The sequence below is a fragment of the Marmota marmota genome, unplaced genomic scaffold, assembly GCF_001458135.2.
Source record: "Marmota marmota marmota unplaced genomic scaffold, marMar, whole genome shotgun sequence".
In the NCBI taxonomy this organism is placed as follows: domain Eukaryota; kingdom Metazoa; phylum Chordata; class Mammalia; order Rodentia; family Sciuridae; genus Marmota; species Marmota marmota.
The window spans coordinates 335889-363640 of record NW_026000147.1 but is presented as its reverse complement, the minus strand read 5'-3'; the positions used below and the strand labels follow the sequence as shown (position 1 = coordinate 363640).

At 38.4% G+C, this 27752-nt stretch overlaps 2 protein-coding genes across 3 annotated transcripts; both read right to left on the bottom strand.

Annotated features, from left to right (window-relative positions):
• Positions 1 to 7362: 7362 nt before the first annotated feature.
• Positions 7363 to 26968, bottom strand: LOC107161067 (ankyrin repeat domain-containing protein 7-like). 2 transcript variants are annotated; one of them, XM_048786297.1, is made up of 5 exons: positions 26729 to 26968; positions 15358 to 15472; positions 15027 to 15200; positions 10634 to 10740; positions 7363 to 8131 (listed from the first exon to the last, which is right to left on the bottom strand). In XM_048786297.1, the coding sequence occupies exons 1-5, from the start codon at positions 26776 to 26778 to the stop codon at positions 7990 to 7992; spliced, it is 588 nt and encodes a 195-aa protein (XP_048642254.1). In that variant the 5' UTR covers positions 26779 to 26968; the 3' UTR covers positions 7363 to 7989. The 2 variants fall into 2 exon arrangements, with proteins under 2 accessions (XP_048642254.1, XP_048642255.1); XM_048786298.1 differs by having other exon boundaries at positions 26711 to 26967.
• LOC107161068 (BLOC-1-related complex subunit 5-like) lies at positions 11141 to 12230 on the bottom strand. Its single transcript, XM_015507585.2, has one exon. The coding sequence runs from the start codon at positions 11858 to 11860 to the stop codon at positions 11414 to 11416; it is 447 nt and encodes a 148-aa protein (XP_015363071.1). The 5' UTR covers positions 11861 to 12230; the 3' UTR covers positions 11141 to 11413.
• Positions 26969 to 27752: the final 784 nt, after the last annotated feature.

Sequence of the window (27752 nt, the reverse complement as noted above, 5' to 3'; positions counted from 1 at the left end):
TGGAGAGGATGTGGGGAAAAGGGTACTCTTGTACATTGCTGGTGGGACTGCAAACTGGTGCGGCCAATTTGGAAAGCAGTATGGAGATTTCTGGGAAAGCTGGGAATGGAACCACCATTTGACCCAGCTATTGCCCTTCTCGGACTATTCCATGAAGCACTTACAAGAGCGTACTTCAGGGATACTGCCACATCGATGTTCATAGCAGCACAATTCACAATTGCTAGACTGTGGAACCAACCCAGATGCCCTTCAGTAGATGAATGGATAAAAAAAAATGTGGCAGTTATACACCATGGAGCATTACGCAGCACTAAAAAATGACAAAATCATGGAATTTGCAGGGAAATGGATGGCACTAGAGCAGATTATGCTTAGTGAAGCTAGCCAATCCCTAAAAAACAAATACCAAATGTCTTCTTTGATATAATGAGAACAACTAAGAACAGAGCAGGGAGGAAGAGCAGGAAGAAAAGATTAACATTAAACAGAGACATGAGGTGGGAGGGAAAGGGAGAGAAAAGGGAAATTGCATGGTAATGGAGGGAGACTCTCATTGTTATACAAAATTACATATAAGAGGTTGTGAGGGGAATGGGAAAATAAACAAGGAGAGAAATGAATTACAGTAGATGGGGTAGAGAGAGAAGATGGGAGGGGAGGGGAGGGGGGATAGTTGAGGATAGGAAAGGTAGCAGAATACAACAGTTACTAATAGGACATTATGTAAAAATGTGGATGTGCAACCAATGTGATTCTGCAATCTGTATTTGGGGTAAAATTGGGAGTTCATAACCAACTTGAATCTAATGTATGAAATATGATATGTCAAGAGCTTTGTAATGTTTTGAACAACCAATAAAAAAAAATATGTTTATACACATATATTTTCATATTCTCTCCATCCATCCTTCCTTGAGCTGAGCCTGGGTGAGATCAGAGCTATGTTCAGAATCATGAGGCAGGTTTCTATTTCACCTGGAGAGCAATCTGAGTCTTATTCAAACCATCAATCCAGAGGTGTCACAGAGATATACAATTGGTTTTTAAACTTATAAATAATTATGGGCTGCAAATATGGAATATATTATATTTTAGGATCAAGAGAGCCAGAATTATAGTAATAATCAGCTACTACTGATTGCTGTAAAACAGTCCTTAAACATTGTTAAGGATTGTATAGGCTCACGTAACCCAAACAAGACTAGAATACCTGTTTATTTCTGATGTTATATCAGGTTTTCTTTTTATTGGTGGTCTTGGATATCATCATGAAGTTGACATAATGCTGACGCACAATTCAATGCAGCACTTACTTTCCACTTTGCCTAACACAAAACCTATTTAAGTCTCTAATTTTTCTTGTAGGGCTTTATACATGTTGTTCTTTAAGGAAAGGTTATTCAACCCATGCCACCAATGTGAAATTGTAAGCACTTTAACAGTCCTTAATGCACTTCTTTAAACAAATATCTAAACTAATGAAAATTATGCAATATTAGTCAATTCTTTTAGGGTAAAACCCACTGAATCTCAATGACACCACAGGGATGTCAGGGAAGAATTGGCTTCATATTTCTTTAGAACCCTGGAAAGTCTCATAAGAAGACTGCACAAGCATGTTTAGATCTTCCCTACATAAAGTTGGAAAGTGAAGGATGTATTTCTTTAATTCCATTCCAGAAATTAAAAGAAAGATAATGCTAAACCACCATTGGCCTAATTACCTAATTGCATTTGTAAGGATTATTTTTCATGAATGTTGTGCTATTTGCAAAACAAAATAAACCTGAAAACAGTCCTGAATGGCAAAAATTCCTAATCTGAAAGAAAGATCATCAGCTATCACCTGGAAGGGTCTGGAGCTAACTGTCAAAATCACCACAATCCCCACCACCAAAATCACATTGTCATGTTTTACTTATTCAGTATTGGTTGGGGGGATTTCTGTCTTCCCTCTCTATTTCCTATGTTTCAGGTGAGTGGGAATAATACAGATCTCTCTTATCTCACACTAGGAGTGAAGACATGGCCTACATCTGACCTATTGCAATATTCTATTTCTTGGCCACAGTGACTGGCTCAGAAGTGGGCATGTGACCTGGCCAACCTATTGGAGCACTCTACTGAAATTACAGGGAGAGACAAGCCCCTTCTGTTGGAATTGCCAGTTGTGAAAACTATGTACTTTGTGGAGAACTGCATTGTGAGCAGGAAGCCACCCCAGAAAAAGGCATGGCAGAGAGGAGAGAGAATAGGCATCATGACATGTGTTCAGCCCTTGGTTTGGTCTGTGCTGTAGGTCCTAGAACTTCTTGATTCTGTGAGCCAATGTACTCCCTTTTGTAACTTAAATTATTGTGAGATAAAATTTTTGTCATTTTCAATGCTCCTGACAAACATCATTTTACATACTTATTCATTTCGTGATAAATCTGGAGTTACAAGGTATTAGGTACTGGAGAAAGGCATTCTTTTAACTAATAGCCTATATCTCACATTCCATATTTATTCTCTGAAGTCATAAATGACACACAACCTGGCTGCATCATGAGTCAGGATGACAATCAGCACAAAGTTCTTGTCCTGAGAGATCTGCTACTAAACAGAGTCCATGGTGAACTGGAGCAAAGAAAACAGGATTATTAACTGGCAACTTGCAAAAGTATTTTTAAATCAAAATAAATTTGTGGCCTATTAGGTTAAAGATAAAGAGGTTTCTTTACAGTGCAAATTCTCAAAATCAGATATTTACTAGTCATAAGTACATCTCTTAGAGGCTACTAAGTTTAACAGTATTTCCCAACAGCATAAACATGGATTCTTATGAAGAATGTGTCTGAGAACATACTTGAAGAAACATCAGGCTCTATATATTTCTAAAAACCGTGTGTTTTTGTCTGGTCCTGAGCGTTTTGCCTGATCTCTCTCTTCTCCTTGGTATCTGACCATTTTATCTCTGGTAAGGATCTTCATAACTCTCTTGCTTGCTTACAATTCTAGTTCCTTATTTCAGTTACTGGCTGACTATCCACCATTATCTCAAACTCAGTATATTCAAAATGCCTGAGCCCTGTCTCCTCTCCAGCTTTCCTGATTCCTTCGATATTCTGCCATTTGCCAAACACTCAAACTAGAAACATCCAAGCATCTTGCTCCATGGCCCACACTCAGCCAGTCTCTATCAGCTCACACCCAGTAATTATCTTGGACTCACAGTTGCCCCACTTCACTGGGGGGGTCTTTCCCCCACTATCCACCTCTCTTAAGTCAAACTTTTTCTATGCAATGAGCTTCAGCAACTCCCAGTCTTAGGGAATGTGAAGATCTTACTGGAGCTTTCACACAGTCTGCTTTCTCCTCTGCCTGTAGTTCCTTACTGAGCCACTGCCCAAAGAGACCTTTGCTTTGGTCAGATTCTCTTACAACAGGCTGAAGGATGCACTGAGGACAGACCAGTGTTGCCTAGAGGCAAGTTTCCTTTGCTTTTTTTTTCTAGGTATTGAGGGGTGCTTAATCACTAAGCCACAATCCCAGCCCCTTTTTTATATTTTATTTAGACACAGGGTTTCATTGAGTTGCTAAGTGCCTTGCTAAGTTGCTGAGGCTGGCTTTGACCTCGCAGTCTTCCTGCCTCACCCTCCTGAGCCATTAGGATTACAGGTGGGTGCCACCACACCTGGCTCCTTCACTTTTAGAAATGCCCTGTCTCAGCAATTCTGTGCTGAAACTAACCAACACTCTGTTTTCTCCAATTTGCTAGCCCACAGGTTTCTATGCTTAGACCCAGAACTCACCCCTACCTCTGCTTTAGCATGAGCTCAGCTGCTTCTTTGGGATGGTTTGTGTTGAACCTGGATTTGCCCTTGGGGCTTTGTGCTTAGCTGGATTTACTCACTGTGGCAACTGCTCCCAGGTCATCACTGTATTTGTGGTGACCCAAGCTGTGGCATAAATCTTCCTTTTTATTAGGGAAACACATCATTCTCATCCTTTTAGGTATGTTTACAGTCAAGTTTTTTGGAATGCAATGCTGAAATGCCTTTCCCTCATCTTTTAACTATCTAAGTACATCAATTTAAAAAGCACAGCCTAAGCTTCAACTCCTTTGCTTATAAAATTTATCAGCACAGACACCTCTGCTGTGAAACACTATAGCACAAGGGCCCAAATTCCCTCATTTAACACTGAACTACACTTTTTTTGGCACTTGCTGCTAGTTCACAATTTTCAGTTTTATCTCCCCAATTATATAGTCTAATCTCCCCAAGAATAAAAACCATGATGGATATTCCGGTATTTCCCTGTAGGGCCTACCTTGGCAGTTCCACTGTAAGTGCTGCACCAGAACAAGCTGGCTAATGATTTTCAAAGGACTCAAATATCTATTGTTTGTCCAGAACCTCTTGAATTCAATAGATGACAACTTCCAATGACACAGCTTGGATCACCACCATCTCCCTAGGAAATTGTGGTTCATTAACCTTACTGGAGCCAGGCCTAAACACTGTTGTTATATAGTTATAAATAAACTAGAAATACTGGGGTAGAGGGAACCAACAGAATTTAAAAGAACTGAGATTCTAGATAGGGCAGAGGGGTGGGAGGGAAAGGCTGGGGGCAGGAGGTTAGCAAGGATGGTGAAATGTGATAGACATCATCATCCAAAGTACATGTATGAAGACATGAATTGGTGTCAACATATTTTATATACAACCAGAGATATGAAAAATTGTGCTATATACATGTAATAAGAATTATAATGCATTCCATTGTCATTTTTTTAAATCAATAAAAAAGAACTGAGATTCTAAAGATAAAGCCATAGATTAAAAATATGACATGACGGGAAAACTTATCCACCAAAAAAAAAAGTATTTGTGATGACAAAAAATGTAAATATTGTTGTTCTTTATTTTTTAATTTTTTTGTGGTGTACTAAATCCAGGGCCTTGTGTGTGCTAGGCAAGTGCTCTACTCCTGAGAAACATTCCTAGCCCATGTGAGCATATTGGATGTGCAGGCATTAATTATGGCTTGGGATTTCTGGAAGGCTATACCCTAGTAGAGAATTTCCTTTGAGATTGTAGTTAAAAGTTTATTCATATTCAGAGTATGACTAATAATTCACTTTTTTAATGTCATAGTTATTTCCTGGGTACACAAACATGGATGAAATAAAACTAAAATGAAACCATGGAAACAAAACAATTTGAGAAAGAAAAAACAACTCTAAGTGAATGAGATGCCAGCTTCCTCTGGAACAGACCAGCCAGTCTAGTTTCCTGGCTTTGTGCCCCAGCCAGGCTTCCATTGTGCCCAGGAGCTCCAGGGCTTCACCTTTCCATTTTAAATGTATTGCATCTTTCTCTATAAGATAAGAGCAGAGGGCATGGGTGGCTCTGATATTGGGCTATAGGCTGTAGAAGAAATATGTGTGCTCTGCTTTGCCTGGAATGGGAGCAATAATTATATTGGGGAAGATCATTTTCATACCTCCATCTTCCCACCAGAAAATTGTGCAGAGGTTCAAATAAACCAGTTCTAGAAAATCATTTTAACGCCTGTCAGGCCTTGCTTCTTGTTATCATTTGAATGTCTGTTCCCTCTAAAACTCCTATTGAAATTTAATTGCCACTGTAACTATATTAAAAATTCATATATTTGAGAGAAGATTTGGTCATCAGGATTCTGCCCTCATGCATGGGGCTAGTATTACTATAGAAGAGTAAATTTATTTATCTTTTGTCTCTTTGTCGTTCAATCTTAGATGACCTAAGGATATAATAAGGGCACTACCTGGGAATCAGAATGGCTAAACCCTCTGGAGTCTTGATATTGGACTTCCCAGACTCCAGATCAGTGACGCAGTAAATATTCTAGTAACCATATAGTTATTTGTATGGTTTTATGTTTTCATTTTGTATTGTTTTTGAGCTGAGGTTTCACCATGGTGGTGCCCAGGCTGGTCTTGAACTCTTGGGCTCAAGTGATCCTCCTGCCCCAGGTCCCAAGTATCTGAAGTTAAGGCATTTTCCACTGCATCATAGGCTTGTAATGAAGAAGAAAAAAGAAAGGTGAAATAATTATGCATTAAGGACAATACCACTCAATACATTAACTAGAGTAGCTTGACATAAAGAAAAGTGTTCTGAATTCAGATCCTCTCTCTGTAAACAATAGCTCTTTGATCTTGCACAAGTCATTTCACTTGGGCTCAAGTCTCCTTCTAAAAAATTAAACCATACTTCATTAGTTCACCAGGTTGTTATGAAGATTTAAGGAGATAATATTAAAACATGCTAAGAAAAATAGTAATGAAATAAATATTTCTTTATTTGGAAAGCCAATTGCTATCACAAGATTTAATATTCAAAAGTTACAGTTATTAGAAAATACTATTAGGTTTTATTTTGGATATTGACTGTGTTCTTCTTTAGGCCTTATAATTTAGGGCAAATCAGCATTGGAATAATTTGTAATCCAACTTATTTATGAATATATTATATCCTTAAATTACATAATATAATTTCCCCTGTTATGAAACTAAGCAATTGCACCCAGGGCAGAAAATTAACAAATGGTTAAAATTTGACTTGGCCTGCTACTATTCCTTGTCTATCAAGTCAAATTTTGAACCAGCAGATCTTTGTTAGAATGATGCGTGTTCATCTTCAACTGCCTTGGATGACAAAATCCTATTTTATACACAGATACTCATGTGTCACTATAGGGCTTAACTGAATTAGATATCTTAACTCTCTTAGAACTTAGAATGCTGCTTAATGACTTCCCAGTGAGGCAGAACTTGAAATATTCTGAAACCTTCAAGCAGATGGGCAAGGATTTTGAGAAATCTTCATCACAATTGAAAAGTTACTAGAGATGCCAATAAAAGTCATCACACTTCCCTCTTGGAAACAGTAATATGAGACCTCCCCTTATCAAAGAAAGGTGCTTCACAGGACATAATGAGGCTTTGGGGTATAATTAATCTGTTAGCAAACATGAAAGGAAACTGATCTCTTCCTATGACATTATTTAAAGTATCTGATAGTTTTTAAATGATTCCAACAAATATTTGCAGAAAAGACAAATGAAAGCCTCAAAGAATAACTCACCATGAAGGGTTTGGCTAACACATGGGCTCTATGTAAGGATTTAAGTGGAGGACATGGTTTGCTCACTATGCGTGTGACTAAAGCTAGATGGCTCACATGCCAAAGCAGAATGCAGCTGCTTTGGGAATCATAAGTGAGCATAACCACACATGCAAATGGGAACTACAAAAATAAGTGTAACTTTCAAACCTACACTGGTATTTCCACTTAGGGATAGTGATCAGTCAGGACAACTGGGTAGTAAAAGTTAACCAGTTCTAATATCAACACTGCAGCAATAAAATTGACAGAAATGACATAAATATATAATGATTTTAAAGTCCATTTTTCCCTTCCAGCTGGGTGGTAAAAGAGAACTGTCTTCCTTGAACTTAAGGAATTCACAAATTCTGGGGAGATTCAAGAATGATAGTGGAAAAGCTAGGTCCCAGAGTAAAGTAAGGAAATTTTTTACTAAACTGAGCACTTAAAACTGCAAATACCTAATAAGAAAAATCACAGTTGCTGTAGGAGACATTATACTTGGAATGAAGTGGATAATGCTGAGATCTATAAGAATAAACATTTTAAAGTTCTGAGATATGGGCTGGAGGTGTATCTCAGTGGGAGAGGTCATGATTGAGGACCTGGATTCAATCCTCAACACCATAACACCAGCAGAAAAAGAAAAAAGTTCTGTAATATGTCCTGCACTAATCATTATTGCTAATTAGACTAGACTTTTGCAGTGTTAATGGCTGATGAAGGGACTCAGTAACTGCCATTCCTAACATATTTGAACTATGAACACTTAAATGATATATAAGATGCAATAGTTGTGCTTATTTTTAACCTCCACTTAACGTTGATTAGTATTTAATTAAAACACTTACATATTGCAGCCACTAGCAACAGAATAACATAATGCAGTCCCTCCATCCACATCTTCCGCAAAAACATCAATACCTCCTTCAATAAGAAGCTTGGTTATATCTGGTGATTCATACCTCACTGCAAGCATGAGGGCTGTTCTAAAATAATGGAGAAATAACTTTGTTATTAGGTACTTTAAGAGCTAATTTTATGTATCTTTTCAATTTAGTATCTTCCTTTACATATCTTAACAGACATAAGCATCTTGGGGGGTCAGCTCTGCAAATCATCTCTCAGTCTAAATGGACAAGAACAAAGAGGAAACCTCTTGTCCCAATGGGGAATTACAAGTTATAAAAATAAAATCACTTGATGGACAATAACTGAGATGAGGTTATTTATCTGAAGCAAACAAGAGATTTCAATGAAGAATGCTCCATTTCTTCCTCAGTCTGATGTGATATATTATAACTCATAGTCAGCTAAAAGTCAAGCAAACAAAGGCTGTGAGCAGACTTAAAACAACCTCTATAATAATAATAATGGTGATAATCCATCATTATTGCTTCAGTTAATAACAATGAAAACAAGCATTTGGTAAGGATTAAAATCATGCTATATGTATCATCTTAGTACCACCCTTCAAACATGTTTCATTCTTTTTCATATCAGGAAATATATTTAGTGATAAGTAATGTTTCCAAAGTGTCACACTTTGTAACTAGGAAAGCTAGAAATGCAACACAGTCATGTGAGAATTTAAAGCTTATCTTCTTTCTCTTCATCACACACCTATTTTTTCCTTAAAGGAAATGTTTGTGCCATTAAAGCTGTTTTTCTTCCCTCAGCCCTTGCCAATTAGAAATAAAAGCATCAGAGCTGGGGTTGTAGCACATGTGAGGCACTGAGTTCGATCCTCAGCACCACAGGAAAAAAAAATACATAAAATAAAGCTATTGTGCCCATCTCCAACTAAAAAAAATGTATTTAAAAAAAAGAAAAGCATGTGAATCAAAACTACTCTAAGATTTCATCTCACTCCAGTCAGAAATGGCAGTTATCAAGAAGACAAGCAACAATAAGTGTTGGCAAAGATGTGGAAGAAAGGCACACTCATACATTGATGGTGGGAGTGAAAATTGGTGCAACCAATCTGGACAACAGTATGGATATGCCTTAGAAAACTTGGAATGGAACCACATTTGGACACAGCTATTCCATTCCTCAGCCTATAACCTAAAGACTTCAAACAGTAAACTTAAAACAGTGATGCAGCCACTTCAATGTTTATAGCAACACAATTCACAATTGCTAAACTGTGGAAGCAACTTAGATGCCCTCCAATAGATGGATGGATGAAGAAACTGTGGTACATATATACAACATAATATTACAATTAAAAGAGAATAAAATTATGACTTTTACAGGTAAATGGTTGGAGTTGGATAAAATTATGCTAAACAAAATAAGCCAATTTCAAAAAAGTGGGGGCAAATGTTTTCTCTGATAAATGGATGCTAATCCATATGGGGGAAGCATGGGATGACTGGAGGAAACTTGGATTGGGCAAAGGGGAGGAGTGAGGGAATAAAGGCATAAGAAAGACAGTGGAAAGATTTGGACATCATTACATCCACAATTGCACGAATGGTGTGATCCTACTTCCATGCATAATGAGAGAAGTGAAAAATTCTGCTCCATTTGTGTATAATAAATTGAAGAGCTTTCTACTGCTATGCATAACTAATTAGAATAAAAAATCTTGAAAAAAGGGAAGAATACCATCAAAATATATTAGAAAATGAACAACATCTAGCAACAGCAATTAATGTTCAATTAGGAATAAGTTAATATCAATATTCTTCAAACAAAGCAATTTAGAGCCATCCAAAAGGAAAAGGAAAGATTATCAAAGCCTATTTATGCTCAATATACCATTTTAAGGAAAAGCATAAAAAATGGAAGTTAAAATTCAATACAGAGGTTAAGAAATTCATTATTGAAGCAAAAATGCCAAAATCTATACTTATTTAAAACTTTTGGTCATATATGATCATGTTGTTTTAGTCAGCTTTTTAACAACTATGACTAAAGAACCAAACCAGCACAATTGTAGAAGAGAAAATGTTTATTCAAGTACTCATGGTGTCATAGGTCTTAGTCCATAGAAGACAGCTCCATTTCCAGGGGCTCAAGGTGAGACTGAGCATCATGGCAAGAGATTATGGCAGAGGGAAGCAGCTCACATCATGGTGATCAGGAAGCAGAGAGAGGTCTGCACTTGCCAGACACAAACATATATACCCTAAAGCCATGCCCCCAATTCCTACCTCCTCCAGCCACACCCTACCACACTTCAGTTACCACTCCCTTAATCAGTTAATCCCTGTCAGGGGAATAATTCACTCATTGGGTTAAGACTCTCACAACCCAATTATTTCTACTCTGAACCTCCTTGCATTGTCTCACAGGTGAGTTTTGGGGAATACCTCATATCCAAACCATAACATATGTGAACAACAAAATCAAATATTTCTACCTAAAACATGGTTTGTGTTCATATTTTTCACTCTAATCCAATATGTATAAATTAATATTCTCCTTCCCATTAATTTAATGTTTGGCCTGAGTGAGTGTTTTTAAAGAATAAATTACTATACCTTCCTCTCATGTCAACCGCGTGTATATTTGCTTTCGCCTTAATTAAAAATTCTGCCATATGATGTTTGTTTTCCTTTAGGGCAAGTAAAAGTGGGGTGCAGCCATCCTGGAAAACAACAAGAACAATTTATTAACAGTTTTTTCTTATTTTTCAATTGAACTGAAAATCTTAGACCTCAGGAACATAAACATATACTATATAAAATAAATGAAGAGCAGCCTCTTCCTTCTAGCACCCTGCACTTCACATGAACTGCTCTTTCACCTTACAATGTATTATGTGATTGCCATCACATCCCATCAAAACAAAACACTTCTTTTTTTTTTAATTTTTTTTCATGTTTATAACCCATAACCCAGAGCCTGAGTAAAATTTCACAAGGGCATTGAAGACACATAGCTTCTTAAAAAATTTTTCTCCCTTTTTTCTATGTTTTCACTCCAGTAGCTACACTAGAATATATATACTGTCAATAAAAAAACAAAAAATAACTCTCCATGCAGCATTTAAAACAATTTCTAGTAATGTTCCAACTTCAGTTATCACCAAGAATCAGTTCTGTTCGTTTCACACAGGGCATTCGCATCAAGGGAAGGAGATGGGCAAAGACAGTCCATGCTGGCAGTGGCAGTCCATGCAGTGTCCACTGCAGTGAGGACCCAGACCTTGTACCAGCTTCAGGCCTTGGTCATACCACAGGACTTGGGCTCCAAATGTCCTCTGGGTTACTGGCATCTCTGCCTCCTAAAAGCAGCCTGGCAGGTGGGAACCAGCAGTGCTATAGCTTGAGCTCTCGCTCCGGCTTCATGCTGAAGGGCTCTAGCCGCTCGCTCTCAGGCAGCATTCTGTTGAGCCTTTCCATCAGCGGCACCGTCTGGTCGATGCCCATCTGTATGCGGCGGAGGATGTCAGACATTTCGTTGACTTTCTGGATCTGCTCAGCATATTTCGCATATCTTTTCTGGCGTTCCTGCATGAAGCTAAAGAGGGTTTCTACAGACAGATCCATCTCTTTGATTCGTTTAACCAAAGCATTCTGATCAAAAGCAACAGCTTCTGCACACTGGTGCAGGTGATCCTGACATCGGAGGCACAGCTGCAACACCTGCTGAGAATCCAGTTTCTCCAATTTGGTATTTGTTGGGGAAGTTAGGCCACTCAATAGCCCTGAGGAGTTCAGATCGTTGGGTCGGCTCTCGGCCTCGGAGCTCTGCTCACTGCCCATGGTGCCAGCAGCGGTGGCAGCGGAAGAACGGCGGGCGGGGCAGTGACCGCTCCGGCGACAGGGCAGGGACTGGGGACCGGGACGGGGACGCTAGACAGTCTGGGCGCCGCGGTGAGGCCGGAAAGATGCGCCCAGTCCGCGCAGGGACGGGGGCGGCCGGGATAAGGGGCCCTATTTGGGGGACAGACGTGCGAAGAGGCGCGGCGCGGATACCCGCTGCTCGCCCTCTTTCCTTCCGAGAGCCCTAAATGAAGAGGCGGGGGACAACAGCATTGCCGCGTCTGCGACCGGCAGGCGGCGCCGCTTTCACTCACTGGCTCGAACCCCGCAGCTCGCTCCTTCCAGGACGCGGATTGGCGGCTCCAGCCCAAAACAAAACACTTCTTGAGGATAATGAATGTATCTTTTTTTTTTTTCAATGACCCCATTCCTAAAGTGCAGTAGTAAAAGGTCTTAAGAATCCTATTGAATTAATGAGCTAAACTTTTATCTCTAGAGTTGGTCATAACAATCAATATTCCAAAGAATTTCCAGTTTTACAGAAATACCAAGCTTCATCAAAAAATTTCATTGATTAACTATCAGAGAAATGCCACAGAATTGTGCCTTATGCATCCATTATTAAGGAAATATCTGTACCATTGCTAACACCAAATTGACAACACTTTTTCCTGGCAGACATTCACTTATGGAGTATTAAAGTTACAGGGGTACAAGTTCTGAGAGGTATCCAATAACATGGGAGGTACCTCCATGCTTCACAAACCCTGTTGTCTCTCTTCTATATAGTTCAAGATCCTAGAAAACAACATAAGACCCTCCCACTCCACTAGAAAAATATGGTCTTGAATTAAAAGAGAAGCTTCAAAAAAGTAGGCCCAAATCTCCATCATGTCGGATTAGGCCCCAACTTCCTTAATAAGACTCCTATAAGCTCAAGAATTAAAACCAAGAATCAATAAATGGGATGGAATCAAACTAAAAATTTTCTTATCAAAAGAAACAATCAGGGGCTGGGGATACGGCTCAAGTGGTAGCGCGCTGGCCTGGCGTGCTTGCGGCCTGGGTTCGATCCTCAGCACCACATACAAACAAAGATGTTGTGTCTGCCGAAAAAACTAAAAAATAAATATTAAAATAAAAAAAATTTAAAAAAAGAAACAATCAGTGTAGTGAATATAGAGCCTACAGAATGGGAACAAATCTTTACCAAAAGCACTAATCTCTAGGATATATAAAGCACTCAAAAACCTCAATACCAAAAAAAAAAAAAAAAAAAAATTTCCCAAATAACCCAATCAATAAATGGGCCAAGGAACTGAACAGATATTTCTCAGAAGAGGATATACAATCAATCAACAAATATATGAAAAAATGTTCACCATCTTTAGCAATTAGAGAAATGCAAATCAGAAATACTCTAAGATTTCATCTCATTCCCGTCAGAATGGCAATTATCAAGAAGACAAGCAACAATAAGTGTTGTCGAGCATGTGGGGGAAAAGGCACACTTATACATAGTTGGAGGGACTGCAAATTGGTGTAGCCAATTTGGAAAGAGGTATGGAGATTCCTTTTAAAATTTGGAATGGAACCATCATTTGACCCAGCTATCCCACTCCTTTGGTTTATACCCAAAGGACATAAAACCAGCATCCTATAGTTATTCAGCCACATTAGTGCTTATAGCAGCATAATTAACAATACCTAAATTGTAGAACCAATCCACATGTCCTTCAGTAGATGAATGGATAGGGAAACTTTGATATGTATACACAATGGAATATTATTCAGTATTAAAAGAGAATAAAATATGGAATTTGTAAAAATGAGTTGGCGTTGGAGAGTATAATGCTAAGTGAGCCAAGCCCCAAAAAACAAAGGCTGAATGTTTTCTTTGATATGAGGATGCTGACTCATCATGGTGATGGTGGGGGAAAAATGGGAGGAATGGAGGAACATTAGATAAGGCAAAGGGGAGGGAAAGGAAGGAAGGGGGCATGGGTGTAGGAAAGACAGTGGAATGAGTTAGACATCATTACCCTAAGTACATGTATGAAGACACTAATGGTATGAAAATACTTTGGTTACAACCAGAGACTTTGAAAAAATGTGCTCTATATGTATAATATGAAATGAATTTCATCCTGCTGTCATATACAACAAATTAGAATACATAAATAATTCAATAAAAAAGAGAGGCTTCAAATGAACTTTGATTCATTTGGTACCTGTGTTTTCTCCTATTATAAGATCAAAGATATTAATCTTACACTTTAGAAAGTTAATACAAAATGTATTCATAATAATCATCCTGGGACCATACTGCACATCCACATTACCAAATTTCTTTTTTCATTCTAGTTCCATTTGAATTGCTACTTAAAGCTATTTATAATTTTAGACAAAATGCAATTCAGAAATGTTGTGTATCAACAAAAGTTTTATACTGATCTACATGAATTATTTTTAGCATCATAAAAGACCAAAGCACCCACATGCTTAAGAGACAAAGCTGAAGACAAAGATGCAATACTGCTTGCACAATGTGTATGCTATCCACCTCTAACTATGAGCAACCTAATGAAGCTTATAGAAATTCTAATGGAAATATGCATCTTACATATAAGTAAAAGTTTTGAAAAACATCAGTTTATAAATTCTTAAATTCAATTCCATTTGAAAGAGATTAATACATTCCATAAGCCAATTCTTATAAATAGATACTACCATGAAAATCATGAAATTTTAAACAAAATATAATATAAAATAGGAGTCATAAAACTTTTTTATAGGGCAAAGTATGGGGTTCCAAGTGAATTAATGCTGTAGGTTGCCAGCACAAACCGGGGAACACCCATGCCTGGTATGAAGGGGGCACCCTGAGCACAGTGCACCCAGTAACATGGGCTCAAAGGAGATCTCATGTGGTTCTTCAAGAGAGCTTGAACTCCATATTTCCACACAACTCTCCTGAATTTTAAATGTGGAGTCGATTTATATATACTTATATTAGCTAAATATATCCATAAGATAAATAAAGTTCCAACATTTTCTACTCTTCTAATCATGAAAACCCTGCTTATGAACAACATTTGCTGACTTATATCACTGTCAAAACAAATGTATTTCAAATATTTGGGAAATAAAGATGGGGGATGTATACCTTGTTTTGGGCTTCAATAGTTGCCTTATGTAAAAGCAGTTTTGCTGCAACTGATGTGTTGTTAGTACAGACAGCATGGTGGAGAGGAGTTCCACCATTGGTATCCTGGGCATTTACATCGGCACCATTTTCTAGAAGAATAGTTGCACATTCTTCTTCTTGCTGTTGGATGGCCTGTTGGTTTGGTACCAAGAAATAGATTGTCAATTCCAAGAATTCAACACAAACATTCCATAGGATTTACTAATTATATTTAAATGATATTAATCAATTTTTATTCTAAGTATGTAAATATAGTTCATCCCTCACAGAAATACTTTGCTACACCTACCTTAATCAGAGGTGTGTTGTTGTCACTGTCACAGAGGTGAATGTTGCATTTGTTCTTTACTAGAAAAGCTACCACTTCTGCCTGGCCATAGGCACATGCATAATGTAGAGGGGTCCTACAAAAGTAAGATTTTTTTAGGAGGTCATAGAGCTCCCACTTAAAACAGACAATTATTCATGCCATTGTGAATATTAGATAGCATATAATTCCTTTCCCTTGAAAATAATTTCTTCAGAAGAAACAACAATATTTACTAGCTGTTATTACTAAATAAATGAAAGATCAACTCATTCTAGCTGCCTGTTCCACTGACTTCTTTCCTTCCCCCTCCATCCCCCCTGCTAAGGATCAAACTGAAGGGCACTCAACACTGAGCCATATCCAGAGCCCTTTTGATTTTTCATTTTCTGCTATGGTCTCACTAAGTTGCCCAGGCTCATCTTGAACTTGCAATATTTCTGCCTCACCTTCCCTCCCAAATCACTGGGATTACAAGTATGCACCATTGCTTCTGACACCAGTGAATCTTGATTTTGGTTGTGTATTGTTAATACTTTTTCAGATTTATTTTAAGGACTAAGTATTTCAATGTTTAAAATGTTTCTTCATACATAAAATAAAGAAACATCACCAATCCATGGTGGCTTACCTTAAGTGAAAGGTGATAAAACAATTGGTCAATGGCAGTTCTAGTCATATGAGTGACATTTAAATAAATTTCAGCTATAAAAGTACTATAGATAAAGAGGGCTGAATAAGAAAACAGCAAAAGACCAAATTTAAAGCAAAGTTTTCTTCTTTTTTTTTTTCAAGAAACATAAAGCCAAAAGGAATGTATGATTCAAATGAATTAGTATGGTTCACTTTGTTCAGTATTTAGATTTGTAGCACTTAAGTAAATTAGATATATCCCATACTTAGTATCAGTATTAATGTGATCTTAACTTTTCAAATGGGCAGTTTATAAACTCTTATCTCCAGAAGTGCTTTTTTTTTTAAAAGCCTGAGAAAATGCTTCACTTCAAGTTGAGTTCTATTATTTCAGTTTTAAATCTCCAGTCAGGAAAACATGAAGTTTTTAAGAAAGGAGGACCTGAGAAATAGTAAAATATGTCAACCATATAATAGGTATTCAGGATATGAATGGTGAGTAAATGAAATGAAAGAACAGATAAAGTATACTTGAGGGGGTTCAGTGTAAGGTATTTTTTGATTGTTTGTCATTCTCAACTGAGAATTGAATCCAGGGGCACTTAAACACTAAGCCACAGCCACAGCACTTTTTATTTTTTATTTTGAGACAGTGTCTACCTAAGTTGCTAAGGGCCTTTCTAAATTGCTGAAACTGGCTTTGAACTTGTGATCCTTCTGCCTCAGCCTCACATGTTGCTGGGATTACAGACTTAGGTGCCTGGTGGGGAGTTCAGCATTTTTAAACAAAAGTTTAATAAATTAAAGCAATACTTTCACAGTATTTATATTTGCTTTCTTTTACTTTCTTAAGAATGTAACTAAAATAAAATGATAAATCTACAATTGCATTTATGAACTAAATCTTTATGGAATGAAACATACATGTAATGTATAGGAACTTACATCTACAAGCACAGATGAAAAGATTACCTTCTCTTCTGAAGAGGCTAAAAGTTGGCTGAAGATAGTAATCTACAGAAACAAGACTCATATCCTGTTCCTCCCAAAGATTATTTTATTAACAAGAAGTTCTCACTAAAATTTTACTCATAATCATTGTATAAATAACAGTTAAGAAAAAGGAAAAGTAGAAGCCAATGTGGAATTCTACCAAAACTACCCATAAGGAAGGTAAAAACAAGCAGAACACAGAAAATGTCAAAATACTGCATTAATACAGAGCATATTTACTGCTGTCAATGAAACTAAGGTAGAAACAAATATAAAGATAAGGAAGAATTGCCAAATATTGGAAATAAAATAAACATTAAATGAAAGAAAAACTTTTTACTTTCTGAATTCTGAAAATAATAAATTTTACTACATTTGGTACATATTTGTGCCTAACATGAGACCACAATCTATTTGTGTCTCTGTACAATCAAGCTTAATTTTCACTTGATATTCAAAAAGACATCTTCCTAGGTCAACATACATCTATATATTTGCCTCCTCCAATGGACACATTATATTCCATGCTAGGAATGCACTGCATTTTCTGACTACAATCAATTCTATGAGTCCTTTCTAACACACTGCTATATTAAGTCGTGCATATTTTATAATATCCTAAAGATAATGTAAAGAAATTGATATGTACAGAAATAAACATTAAAATGTACAATACTATCATTTATTTGAGAATTCATAAGGAACTCAACCCTTAAGCAGCAACATAAGTACCACTACTCTTCATCCTCACAAGTATTGTAGCTAAAAACTGTATTTCATCTATCGTTAAACTTAAATTCCTTCTCTTACCAGGGACACAAAGTCCTTTTTCCTATATACACAGGTCACTTGTGTATCTGAAAAAAAGTACTTTCCCTAATTTAAATTATAAGATTCAGGTGTTCTGGAATACAGCTTAGTGGTAGAGCACTCGAATAGAAAGCTCAAGGTAATGGGATCAAACCCCAGGAACAAAATTAAAAACTAAAAGAGAGAAAGAACAAAAGGAAGCCTTATTTTTCAGTTCATTCTTTCCTAAGAACTTTGTCCACATAAAATGTATACAGAAGGATTTGTGTTTTCTTCTAACATTTTTCTCATTTTGCATTATTTAAAATTAATAATCCATATTGTATCAGGGAATTATTTTTGTGACATAAAAATCCAGCTAGTTTTCTACAATTATTACATATTTCATTGACACATAATTATTTTTCTATGAATATGTTATGTCATCAGTAGCACATTCTAAACTTTTTCAGATATTTGGGTGTTTCTTGTTTTATTGTGTTCCACTCATTTATTTGCCTTTTTGTCTGTTGGCAAACAGTATGTGACAGTTGATGGGGAATTTGGTACACAGACAGGCAAGTCTTTATTACAAACACTTTCTTAGTGTCATCATTATCCTAAAAGATTGTATGTAGAACTCAAAAATCATTAATCTCTGACATTTTTATTTGGTTATTTGAAACTGTTAACCATAGAAAGAGCTCACACTTTGGTAATAATGAATATTTCTTTTAAAATACACCACACCAGGGTTCAGGCCCTGGCTATTCCAAGTCTCCTGAGAACAAGCCAGAGAAGGGGCATTAGGGCAGCAGCTTGCAGTCTGTGCAGCCTGTGCATACCCTGCCTGCAGTCATCTTGACCCTGGTGACTGAGAGCCTGTACCATTTGGATGCTGTGAACAGATGTTCTGATCTCTGTGCCTAAATAAACAAAAGAACAAGGATGGATAACTACAGAAAATGATACCTGGACAGCATAAATCTGCAGATTTGCATTTAAAGCATTTAGTGAATGTTCCTTAGTGTGGTCAGCCTGAAGGGGTGACAAGATTGAAAACCTACAATGTGCTTTGGAGAATATGAATGCTCCCATGCATGACTTCTATTCTACTGTCTCAGAACTCATTAAAGTTAACTTAGCACTTGCAGAAAAAAAAAACAGGGATTCTCAATAATCTTGTTAAGAAAATGGTTGATTGGTCAAGAGACACTGAGAACACATGAACTAGTAAGTAAAGCATATGAGAAGCAAGAAACACATAAAGAGGAGTAGAAGTGGCAACCCTAAGAAAACTAATGTAAAAAACAACTGCAAAACTAAAATCAGTACAGAGAACAAAGAATCATCTGCCCACATCAAAGACCCTTACAAGGCTGCAGATTAGACAAAATGTAAACATAAGTATACAGCAATAAAGAATAATGGTGTAATTATATTATGAGTGACTTTTTTTTATATATAATGAACTTTCCCACCTGGACTATAATACATTTTTTATTTTTTTCTATTTTTTATTGATTCTTCTTAGTGAGACACAATATTAGGGTTAGGGTTAGGATTAGGGTTAGGGCTAGAGCTAGGGCTAAGGTGGCATAGGCCCAGGCTGGGTGAAGACACAGGTCAGCTCCCTCCAGCCTCAGGCAGATGATCCTTCTCGCTGACCCTTCCATGTCTTCCCTGGCTCTTTCTCCTAGGCGGCTAGAACAGAATGCACGTCCCCCCTAGGGCAGGACCCAGGGACAGAAGGGTGGACCCAGCAAAGCTCCTAGCCCAGACACTGCCCAGCTTTGGGATGTCCCCAATGTGTCAGGAAGCATGATCCCGCCCCCTGCAGGCCCCTCCCACCACTTCTCAGCCCCCTTAATGGGGTCCTGGCGCCCACTGTGCTCTGTCCCCTTAGTGAGCAGCTCTGCAGTGCTGGCTGGCCAGCCTCCTGAGGGGATATGTCCGCACCAGGGAAACCAGCTAAATTTTGTTTTTGTGTAGCTGCTTAACAAGAGGGCCTGGGCGTCAGACTGCCCCAAGGTCTATAGGTACTAGGTGCTAAAGAGTCCCTGAGGTTGTTAAAGCCAAGCATCCAGGTAAAACAAGGCCACCTTTCTGCCCTATCCTCCAGGGAATGGCCTGGATGATGCTGGCTTCTTCTCCATGGGCTCTGCCTCCCCCATGAGGTCCCTTGCACCAGGGGCTGCCGGCCTCTTGGACTCTATTACCTGTTTTTCTTATCTATGTCATTGACAAGACAGCTCCCTTGAACAAGGAGATGCCTCACTTCTGCCAAGTTGCCATCCCTGGCAGCTTTGTGTAGGCGGCCTGTGGGATTGTAGCCCACGACCTTATCTCGCACTTGGATGGCGCCCAGGGTCTTCAAAAATGTGTTCATCCTTCTCCAGGGGCGAGGTTGGAGGTCAGAGGCCACCTACTGTGTGAAGAACTGTTGGAAGAGGCAAGTCCCCCGTAGGGCAGGACCCAGGCACAGAGGGGCAGACCTGGCACAGGCCCTAAACCTGCTCAGGGATGCCCCCAACTTGTCAGGAGGCTTACTCCTGCACTCTGCTGCTTCTCAGCCTCTTCGCTGCTGAGGTCCAGGCGCGGCTTCTCTCAGGGCGCCAACTCCCGCAAAAACAGTTGTTGCTCACACGTGCATGTGCATGCACGTGCACAGGAGTGCCACGGGATCTAACCGTCGGCACTGACTTCGCTCCTGCAAGACCCACCGCGTGAGCTCCAGTCAGCGCGGGCTCTTTTGCCCACTTAGAAGGTGTAGGTGGAGTCCCAGAGTCAGCGATGCTGTAAGAGGAGGTACAGCCTGGCGCACCTCAGGGTCCCAGCAGATAACTGTAGAAGGAGAGCTGGCCAGGAGTTCCCCAAGCACAGCTTGCCGCTCGGCACAGGTGGAACTGTATGAAACTTAAGCCTCCTGGTGCCAGATCAAAAATCAGTAACTGGCGAGCTGGAGCACCAGTGGCTCTGTAGGCTGAGGCAGGAGGATGTCGAGTTCAAAGCCAGTCTCAGCAAGTTGCCAAACTACTTAGCAACTCAGGGAGACCCTGTCTCGAACAAAATATTTTAAAAGGGGCTGGGGATGTGGCTCAGTGCTTAAGCACCCTGGGTTCAACCCCCAGTACCAAAAAACAAAATAATAAAACAAATCAAATTTTAAAAAAGTACTGAGCTCAGTGCAAAGACCTTTCTGAGCTCCTGCAAGGCCAGACCAGCGCTGCCTGCGCTCAGCAGCAACGAGGCTGATCTACTGCACTCTACAGTCTTGCCTTGCTGTCCAGGGGACACTAGGCCCAAGAGCCCCTTAGTCTCTGAGAGTGCTGTTGGTGCCTCTCTTTCTTAGGGTTCTGCTTCTTCCATGCACTCTTTCTGGGCCCCAGGACTCTATCAGCCTAGGCAGGCCAGAATTGCAGCTAGAGCCTCCATTCATGTTGCAGTCCTGCTCAAGGCCAGGACTGCACACCACGGGTAAAGAAAGAAAGAGGCTTTAGAGCCTAGCTGTCCCTCTACCTCAGGGGATAGCCCCTCCCAAGAAGAGGTCCCTTCTCCCTTTGCAGCCACCTTCCAATCTGAGGGGCAAAGGCACTGGGGTGAGGTCCCAATGGGAAGGCAGAGGGTCATACCTTGGTTAAAACCGAGTTTAAAGTAGGCTGGAATTTATCATGTAAAGCTTATCAATCTTTTTTGTTTTCATTATTATTTACTTACCTACTTAGTATTGACAATTGAACCTGGGGACACTTTAGAACTGAGCTGCAATCCCAGTATGACCTTCAACTTGTGATCCTATTGTCTCAGCCTCCTGACTTGCTAAGATTACACACATCCTGGAATATGGCCTCAACAGTATCTTCTCCTTCCTTTTCCCCTTCTTCTTTCCCCTTCCTCCCTCCCCCCTTCCTTTCTTCACTTCTGCTAGCTGTTTTCTTTCATTTTTCTTTGTACTCCATATTGCACCAATGTATGCTGTACACTGAGCAACATAATCTTTTTTAGTTTTCCTTTGGTGAAAGGATCTCACTAAAACATTGAGGCTGGTGTCAAATTTGCTATCCTCCTGCCTCAGCCTTGATGAGATTTGTAGGAATAGAGGAGTGCACCAAATGGTCTGATTTTTTTCCTTTTAAAAAACATTTTCTTAATTAAGTCTTAATTTTTCATGATTGATGACATCTTCATTTATAGTTTGTTTCTTATTTAAATAAAGTTTTTTAAACAATTTAAATTTGATAAACTATTTTATTAAGATACTGTATATTTGACAATTATTTATAAATTTGATGTTCTATAATAAATGTATACTTGAAGTGCTCTAGCTACTTAATTTCTTTTTTTCATAATTTTATTGGTGCATTAGTTTTATATTCTAGTAGTTGTAATTTTTCCACTGTTTAAATATACTAGTGCACATGTTTTAGACAAAAATTCTATCCAATCAATTTTTTATAATATATGGTTCTTACATTCACATGTCCATGTACTGTTTTGCTCTTTGGAATGCATCACAAGGTAATAAATGACCAACAGTCTGCTTTGGAACACTTTCAAAGTTATTCTGCTAAAATTGATATCAATAATGAGTTGCATAAAGATTTCCTAGCCCTTCTCTAATAAGGCTCCCAAATTTCCTATTTTGAAATCAGTGAGTCTTAAAAATTAGACAACTAAGTTCGTTTTGAAAACTGAAGGTCTTCTAAAGAGAGCCTCACCTGTATTCTTCACATAAAGCCGAACTAATATCTTCATGTGGCTACCCACACCCTAAAACCAGGATGGAAGGAATAAGCATATCCACTGATATCATACCCATGGATGTACATATGTGCACAAGGAAATAACCTCAGTGTACTTAACAATATTTTTCACACCCACCAAAAATAGGACATTTGAAAAAAAAAATGTAAACAAATTTTTATAATCAAAATTGCTTTCTACAGCATTAAAGATTCAAAATTTCCTGTTGACAGACTGTTTTAATGTTAAGATACTTGTGTGATAAGTGTTTGACTTATGTCATGATGAGATGGACTATTGCAGATGCTTCATTTAGGTCTTTGAGGGTTTAAAAATGTGCAACTACCTTTTGACAATTCACAGAAAATCTATTTTAATAACATGACAAAGTCGTAAGATACTGTTTCTATATTTGACTTTTACATTACAGCACACATACATGAAGCAGAGTATACAACATTTCCACCTAAGAACTAAACAAAGGATACCAAGAAAGAAAAGACTTTAGCAAGAAGCACACAAGGCTTACTAACTCTCCTGAGTTTGAATCAGATCAATTGGTATGAGGCTGAACAAAGACATAAAGAGGCTATGGGAAAACACTAGAGTTGATTATGGAGTATGGAGAACCAGTGGCTACATAAAATCCAGAGATTGGCTTTTAGACTAATAACAGTCTTCATAAAAGAAATAGATTGCAGTTGGACTAGGGGAAATTGATTGGGAGGAAGATGGGAAACTTCCCTCTGACAGCATGAAGGGCAGAATCACAGAGATCCACAGAAAAGCAGACCCTTCTAAAGTTAACAAATAATTTCAGTAGAAGAGAGCCTTGGTTTATACCTGAGATGTCAAGGGAGGATGAAATATACCTGCATATTCAGTGCCTCCCCAGGAGCTACCTCCAACTGGGGTCTTTTTTAGGCTTTCTTCATGATAGATCAAAAGCTTCAAACTTTTTTATTTTATATCTCCAAGACCCAACTGTGAAATGAATTCACTATGTCAGAAGACTCCCACCAACAAGAGTCAAGCTGAGTCTAGGAAAGAAGGCCAGACACAGATCTTGTGAGAGCTCTGAGAAGCTGGAGGGATGTTCTTGTGGTCTACCTCAGAGATAGAAGCCAAGGACACTTTTTTTTTTTTTTAAATTTATGTGGTATTTGGAGGTATGTGACAATGAGTTCCAGGGTAGGATCTGGTAGAAAATTTACTACATGCAGCTCCACACATGTGAGCAATATTCTCCTTCCTGAACACAGTACCACGCTCAGAGGCATTTGGAAAAGTTGTCTACACTTCCACCAAGAAGGTTCCAAGCAATTCCCTGCATAGTCCATTAGAGCCCTGAGGGGGAGTCCATTTCAAAAGATTCCATTGTAGGAATGTCTGTGTGAGAGACCAGACACCCCTGCAAAACAATAAAAAATTAGCTCCAAGACACAGCAGCCACATCCCTTCACAGTCATTGTGTTGCCCACCTCATAGACTGGGCTCAAGAATGAGACCGGCAGGATTGTGCCCCAGGAATGTGAGGTTTGGTCTGGCTGTTGAACTGTGTTTAGAGTCAAATGCAGTGGACAGAACTGCCCATTTCAAATGGATACTCTGAGACTTATGACAGTGTGAGAGACCAGCTGTGTGTTCTCCAAAGGAAGAAGTATCCTGGAGCAAAGGGGCAGGGTCTGATGGAAAGCTTATTACCAATATCTCCCCCAACCAAGCCCAAGTTCTGCAGGCAGACTGCTTCTGCCATGTTCAGAGACACTAGAAAGAAGCCCCATGGAACCTGGATTCTTGCACACACACACACAAAAAACCTAAATTCACTGACTGAAGGACTCCAGAAGTGAGGTCTGTACTATGGCCTGGCCTGCAGAGTCCACAAGGTAGAGGGTTTATCAGGTAGCTCTTGTTAGAAACAGACCACATCTCTGGGTACAAAAACAAATACTGAGCATGACTATACCTATGCAGCTTCCAACTTTCCCTCAGGACACTCTTGGGGCCAAGAAGGAGAGGAGCTGAGCATATACACCATTCTCAGGCTTGGCCTGTTTGGGCTGCAACTGGGAAGAAACAGGTAAATCTAGTTCCTTCCATGAAACCCCCCAAAGCTACTAGATTCTAGAACTAGAATCCCTGGATGGACAAATGCAACAAAATGAAATTAAATCTCTATTCCTCACCATGCACAAAACTCAACTCAAAGTGGATCAAGGACCTAGAGATTTAATTTACCAGAGACTTTCCAGAGTGTCAGTTTACCAGAGACTCAGCATGTAATAGAAGAAAAAGTAGGCCCTAATCTTCATCATGTGGGATTAGACCCCAACTTCCTTAATAAAACTCTTATAATGCAAGAATTAAAAATCAATAAATGGGATGGATTCAATCTAAAATGTTTCTTCTCAGAAAAAGAAACAATCAGTGAGGTGAACAGAGAGCCTACATACTAAGAGCAAATTCTTACCCCTCACATATCAGATAGAGCACTAATCCCTAGAGTATATAAACAAGCACACAAAAAAAATAACCCAACCAATAAATAGGCCAAGGACCTGAACAGACACTTCTCAGAAGAGGATATACAATTAATCAACAAATATATGAAAAAATGTTCATCATTTCTAGCAATTAGAGAAATGCAAATCAAAACTATTTTAAGATACCATCTCACTCCAGTTATAATGGCAGCTATTATGCATATAAACAACAATAAGTGTTGGTGAGGATGTGGGAAGAAAGGTACACTCATACATTGCTGGTGGGACTGCAAATTGGTGCAGCCAGTATGAAGATACCTTGGAAATCTGGAAATGGAACCACCATTTGACACAGCTATCCCTCTCTTCAGTCTATACACAAAGGACTTAAAAATGAGCATACTACAGGGACAACAGCCACATCAATGTTTATAGCAGCACAATTTACAATAGCTAAACTGTGGAGCCAACCTAGATGCCCTTCACTAGATGAATGGATAAAAAAAATGTGGCATATATACACAATGGAAATTTACTCAGCAATAAAAGAGAATAAAATCATGGCATTTGCAAGTAAATGGATGGCATTGGAGAGATAATGCCAAGTGAAGTTAGCTTATCCCCAATAAACAAATGCCAAATGTTTTCTCTGATATAAGGAGGCTGATTCATAGTGGGGTAGGTAGGGGGAGCATGGGAGGAACAGAGGAACTCTAGATAGGGCAGAGGAGTTGGAGAGAAAAGGAGGGGGCAGGGGGTTAGCAAGGATGATGGAAGGTGATAGACATCATTATCCAAAGTACATGTATAAAAACACAAACTGGTGTCAACATTCTTTATATATAACCAGAGATATGAAAAATTGTGCTGTCTATGTGTAATAAGAATTGTAATGCATTCTGCTGTCATTTATTTTTTTAAATGGATAAAATAAAAAAATTACTGGATGGAAGTGTGTTCCTTTTAATTACATCAGCAAGGGAAAATCTCAAAGTTTTCTTGTTGTTGTTCTTGGTTTTTGGTCACTTACTGTATATGGGTTTCCCTCAGTATTTGTCCCTCATGTTTTTTTTCTAATTTGTGGGATCTTTTTGTTTCTTTTGTTTTTTCTCTTTAGACTCATATCCTAATGAAGTCTCATCCTTTATCATTTTTTTCTTTTCTTTCCATTTTTTCTTCTGTTACCTGCCACCACTTTTTTCTTCTTCTATTTCTTTCACTACATGTTGTTAAATTTACTGTCACTAAATCTTATTTTTTCAGCCAGGTGCATATTGTTATTTCCCACTTCTCCAATTTTATTAATGGAGTCATTATTAGTTGAGATATATTTTGCTTCTATGGTGTTACTGTTACTGGTTATTCTTTCCTCTTAGAGGATTCTGGTGAGTGAACCTAACATTTTAGTCCTGTTCAGTTGGGGCTTTAACACTGAGATATAAGTGTGGCCAGGTCACATGCCAAAGAGATAATTGTTCACTAAAAGGATCCACATATAATAGTAGAATAGAAATGTATCCAACTTTATTCACAGACCTCAGCATAGCAACACAGACAACATGAGGAAACAAGACAATACAATACCTCTAAAATTTCATAACTCCCCAATAACTGAATCCACAGATTCATATCCTAATGCTCAATGAAGAAGTTGGACAAAAATCATCTCATAATATTTGCTTGTTACCTACATGAAAAGTTTTTCTTACTGATTGCTTCTTTTGCTGAGAAGCAGCTTTTTAATTTGAATCCATCCCATTTATTGATTCTTGATTGTGTTTCTTGTGCTATAGGAATCTTGTTAAGGAATTCAGGGCCTGATATGACATGAGGAAAATTTGGGCCTACATTTTCTTCTATTAGGCACAGGGTCTCTGGTCAAATTCCTGGATCCTTGATGCACTTTGAGTTGAGTTTTGTGAATGGTGAGAGATAATGACTTGATTTCATTTTACTGCATATGGATTTTCAGTTTTCCCAGCACCATTTGTTGAAGAGGCTATCTTTTCTCCATTATGTTTTTGGTGCCTTTCTCTAGTATGAGATAACTGTATTTATGTGGGTTTGTCTCTGTGTCCTCTATTATGTATCACTGGTCTACATGTCTATTTTGGTGCCAATACCATGCCATTTTTGCTTTTATTGCTCTGTAGGATAGTTGAATCTCTGGTATTGTGATGCCACCTGCTTCACTCTTCTAAGGATTGCTTTGGCTATTCTGGTCTCTTATTTTTCCAGATGGTTTACACAATTGTGTTTTTCTATTTATATGAGGAATGTCATGGGGGTTTTGATTGAAATTTATTAAATGTGTATAGTGCTTTTGGTAGTATGGTCATTTTGACAATATTAATTCTGCCTAGCCAAAAACAAGGGAGATCTTTCCATTTTCTAAGGTCTTCTTTAATTTAGTTATTTAGCATTCTGTAGTTTTTATTGTAGAGGTCTTTCACCTCTTTTGTTTATTCCCAAGTATTTTGTTTTATTTTATTTGTTTGAGGCTATTGTAAATGGGGTAGTTTTCCTAGTTTCTCTTTTAGAGGATTTATGACTGAGGTACATAAACACATTTGATTTATGGGTGTTGGTTTTATATCCTTTTACTTTACTGAATTCATTCAGAATGACTTCTAGAAGTTTTCTTGTGAAATATTTTGGATCCTCTAAGTATAGAATCATGTTGTTGGCAAATAGTGATAGTTTGAGCTCTTCTTTTTCTATCTGTGTTACCAT

Bases quoted from the DNA above. Each gene is read 5' to 3' on its own strand.
- LOC107161068 (XM_015507585.2), bottom strand. From the start codon at position 11,860: ATGGGCAGTGAGCAGAGCTCCGAGGCCGAGAGCCGACCCAACGATCTG.
- LOC107161067 (XM_048786297.1), bottom strand. From the start codon at position 26,778: ATGGGATGGATTCAAATTAAAAAGCTGCTTCTCAGCAAAAGAAGCAAT. The intron at 10,741-15,026 runs GTATACATCCCC...GTTGTTTTCCAG, and splicing joins CTATTGAAGCCCAAAACAAG to GATGGCTGCACCCCACTTTT. The intron at 8,132-10,633 runs GTATAGTAATTT...CCATTATTTTAG, and splicing joins GCGGTTGACATGAGAGGAAG to AACAGCCCTCATGCTTGCAG.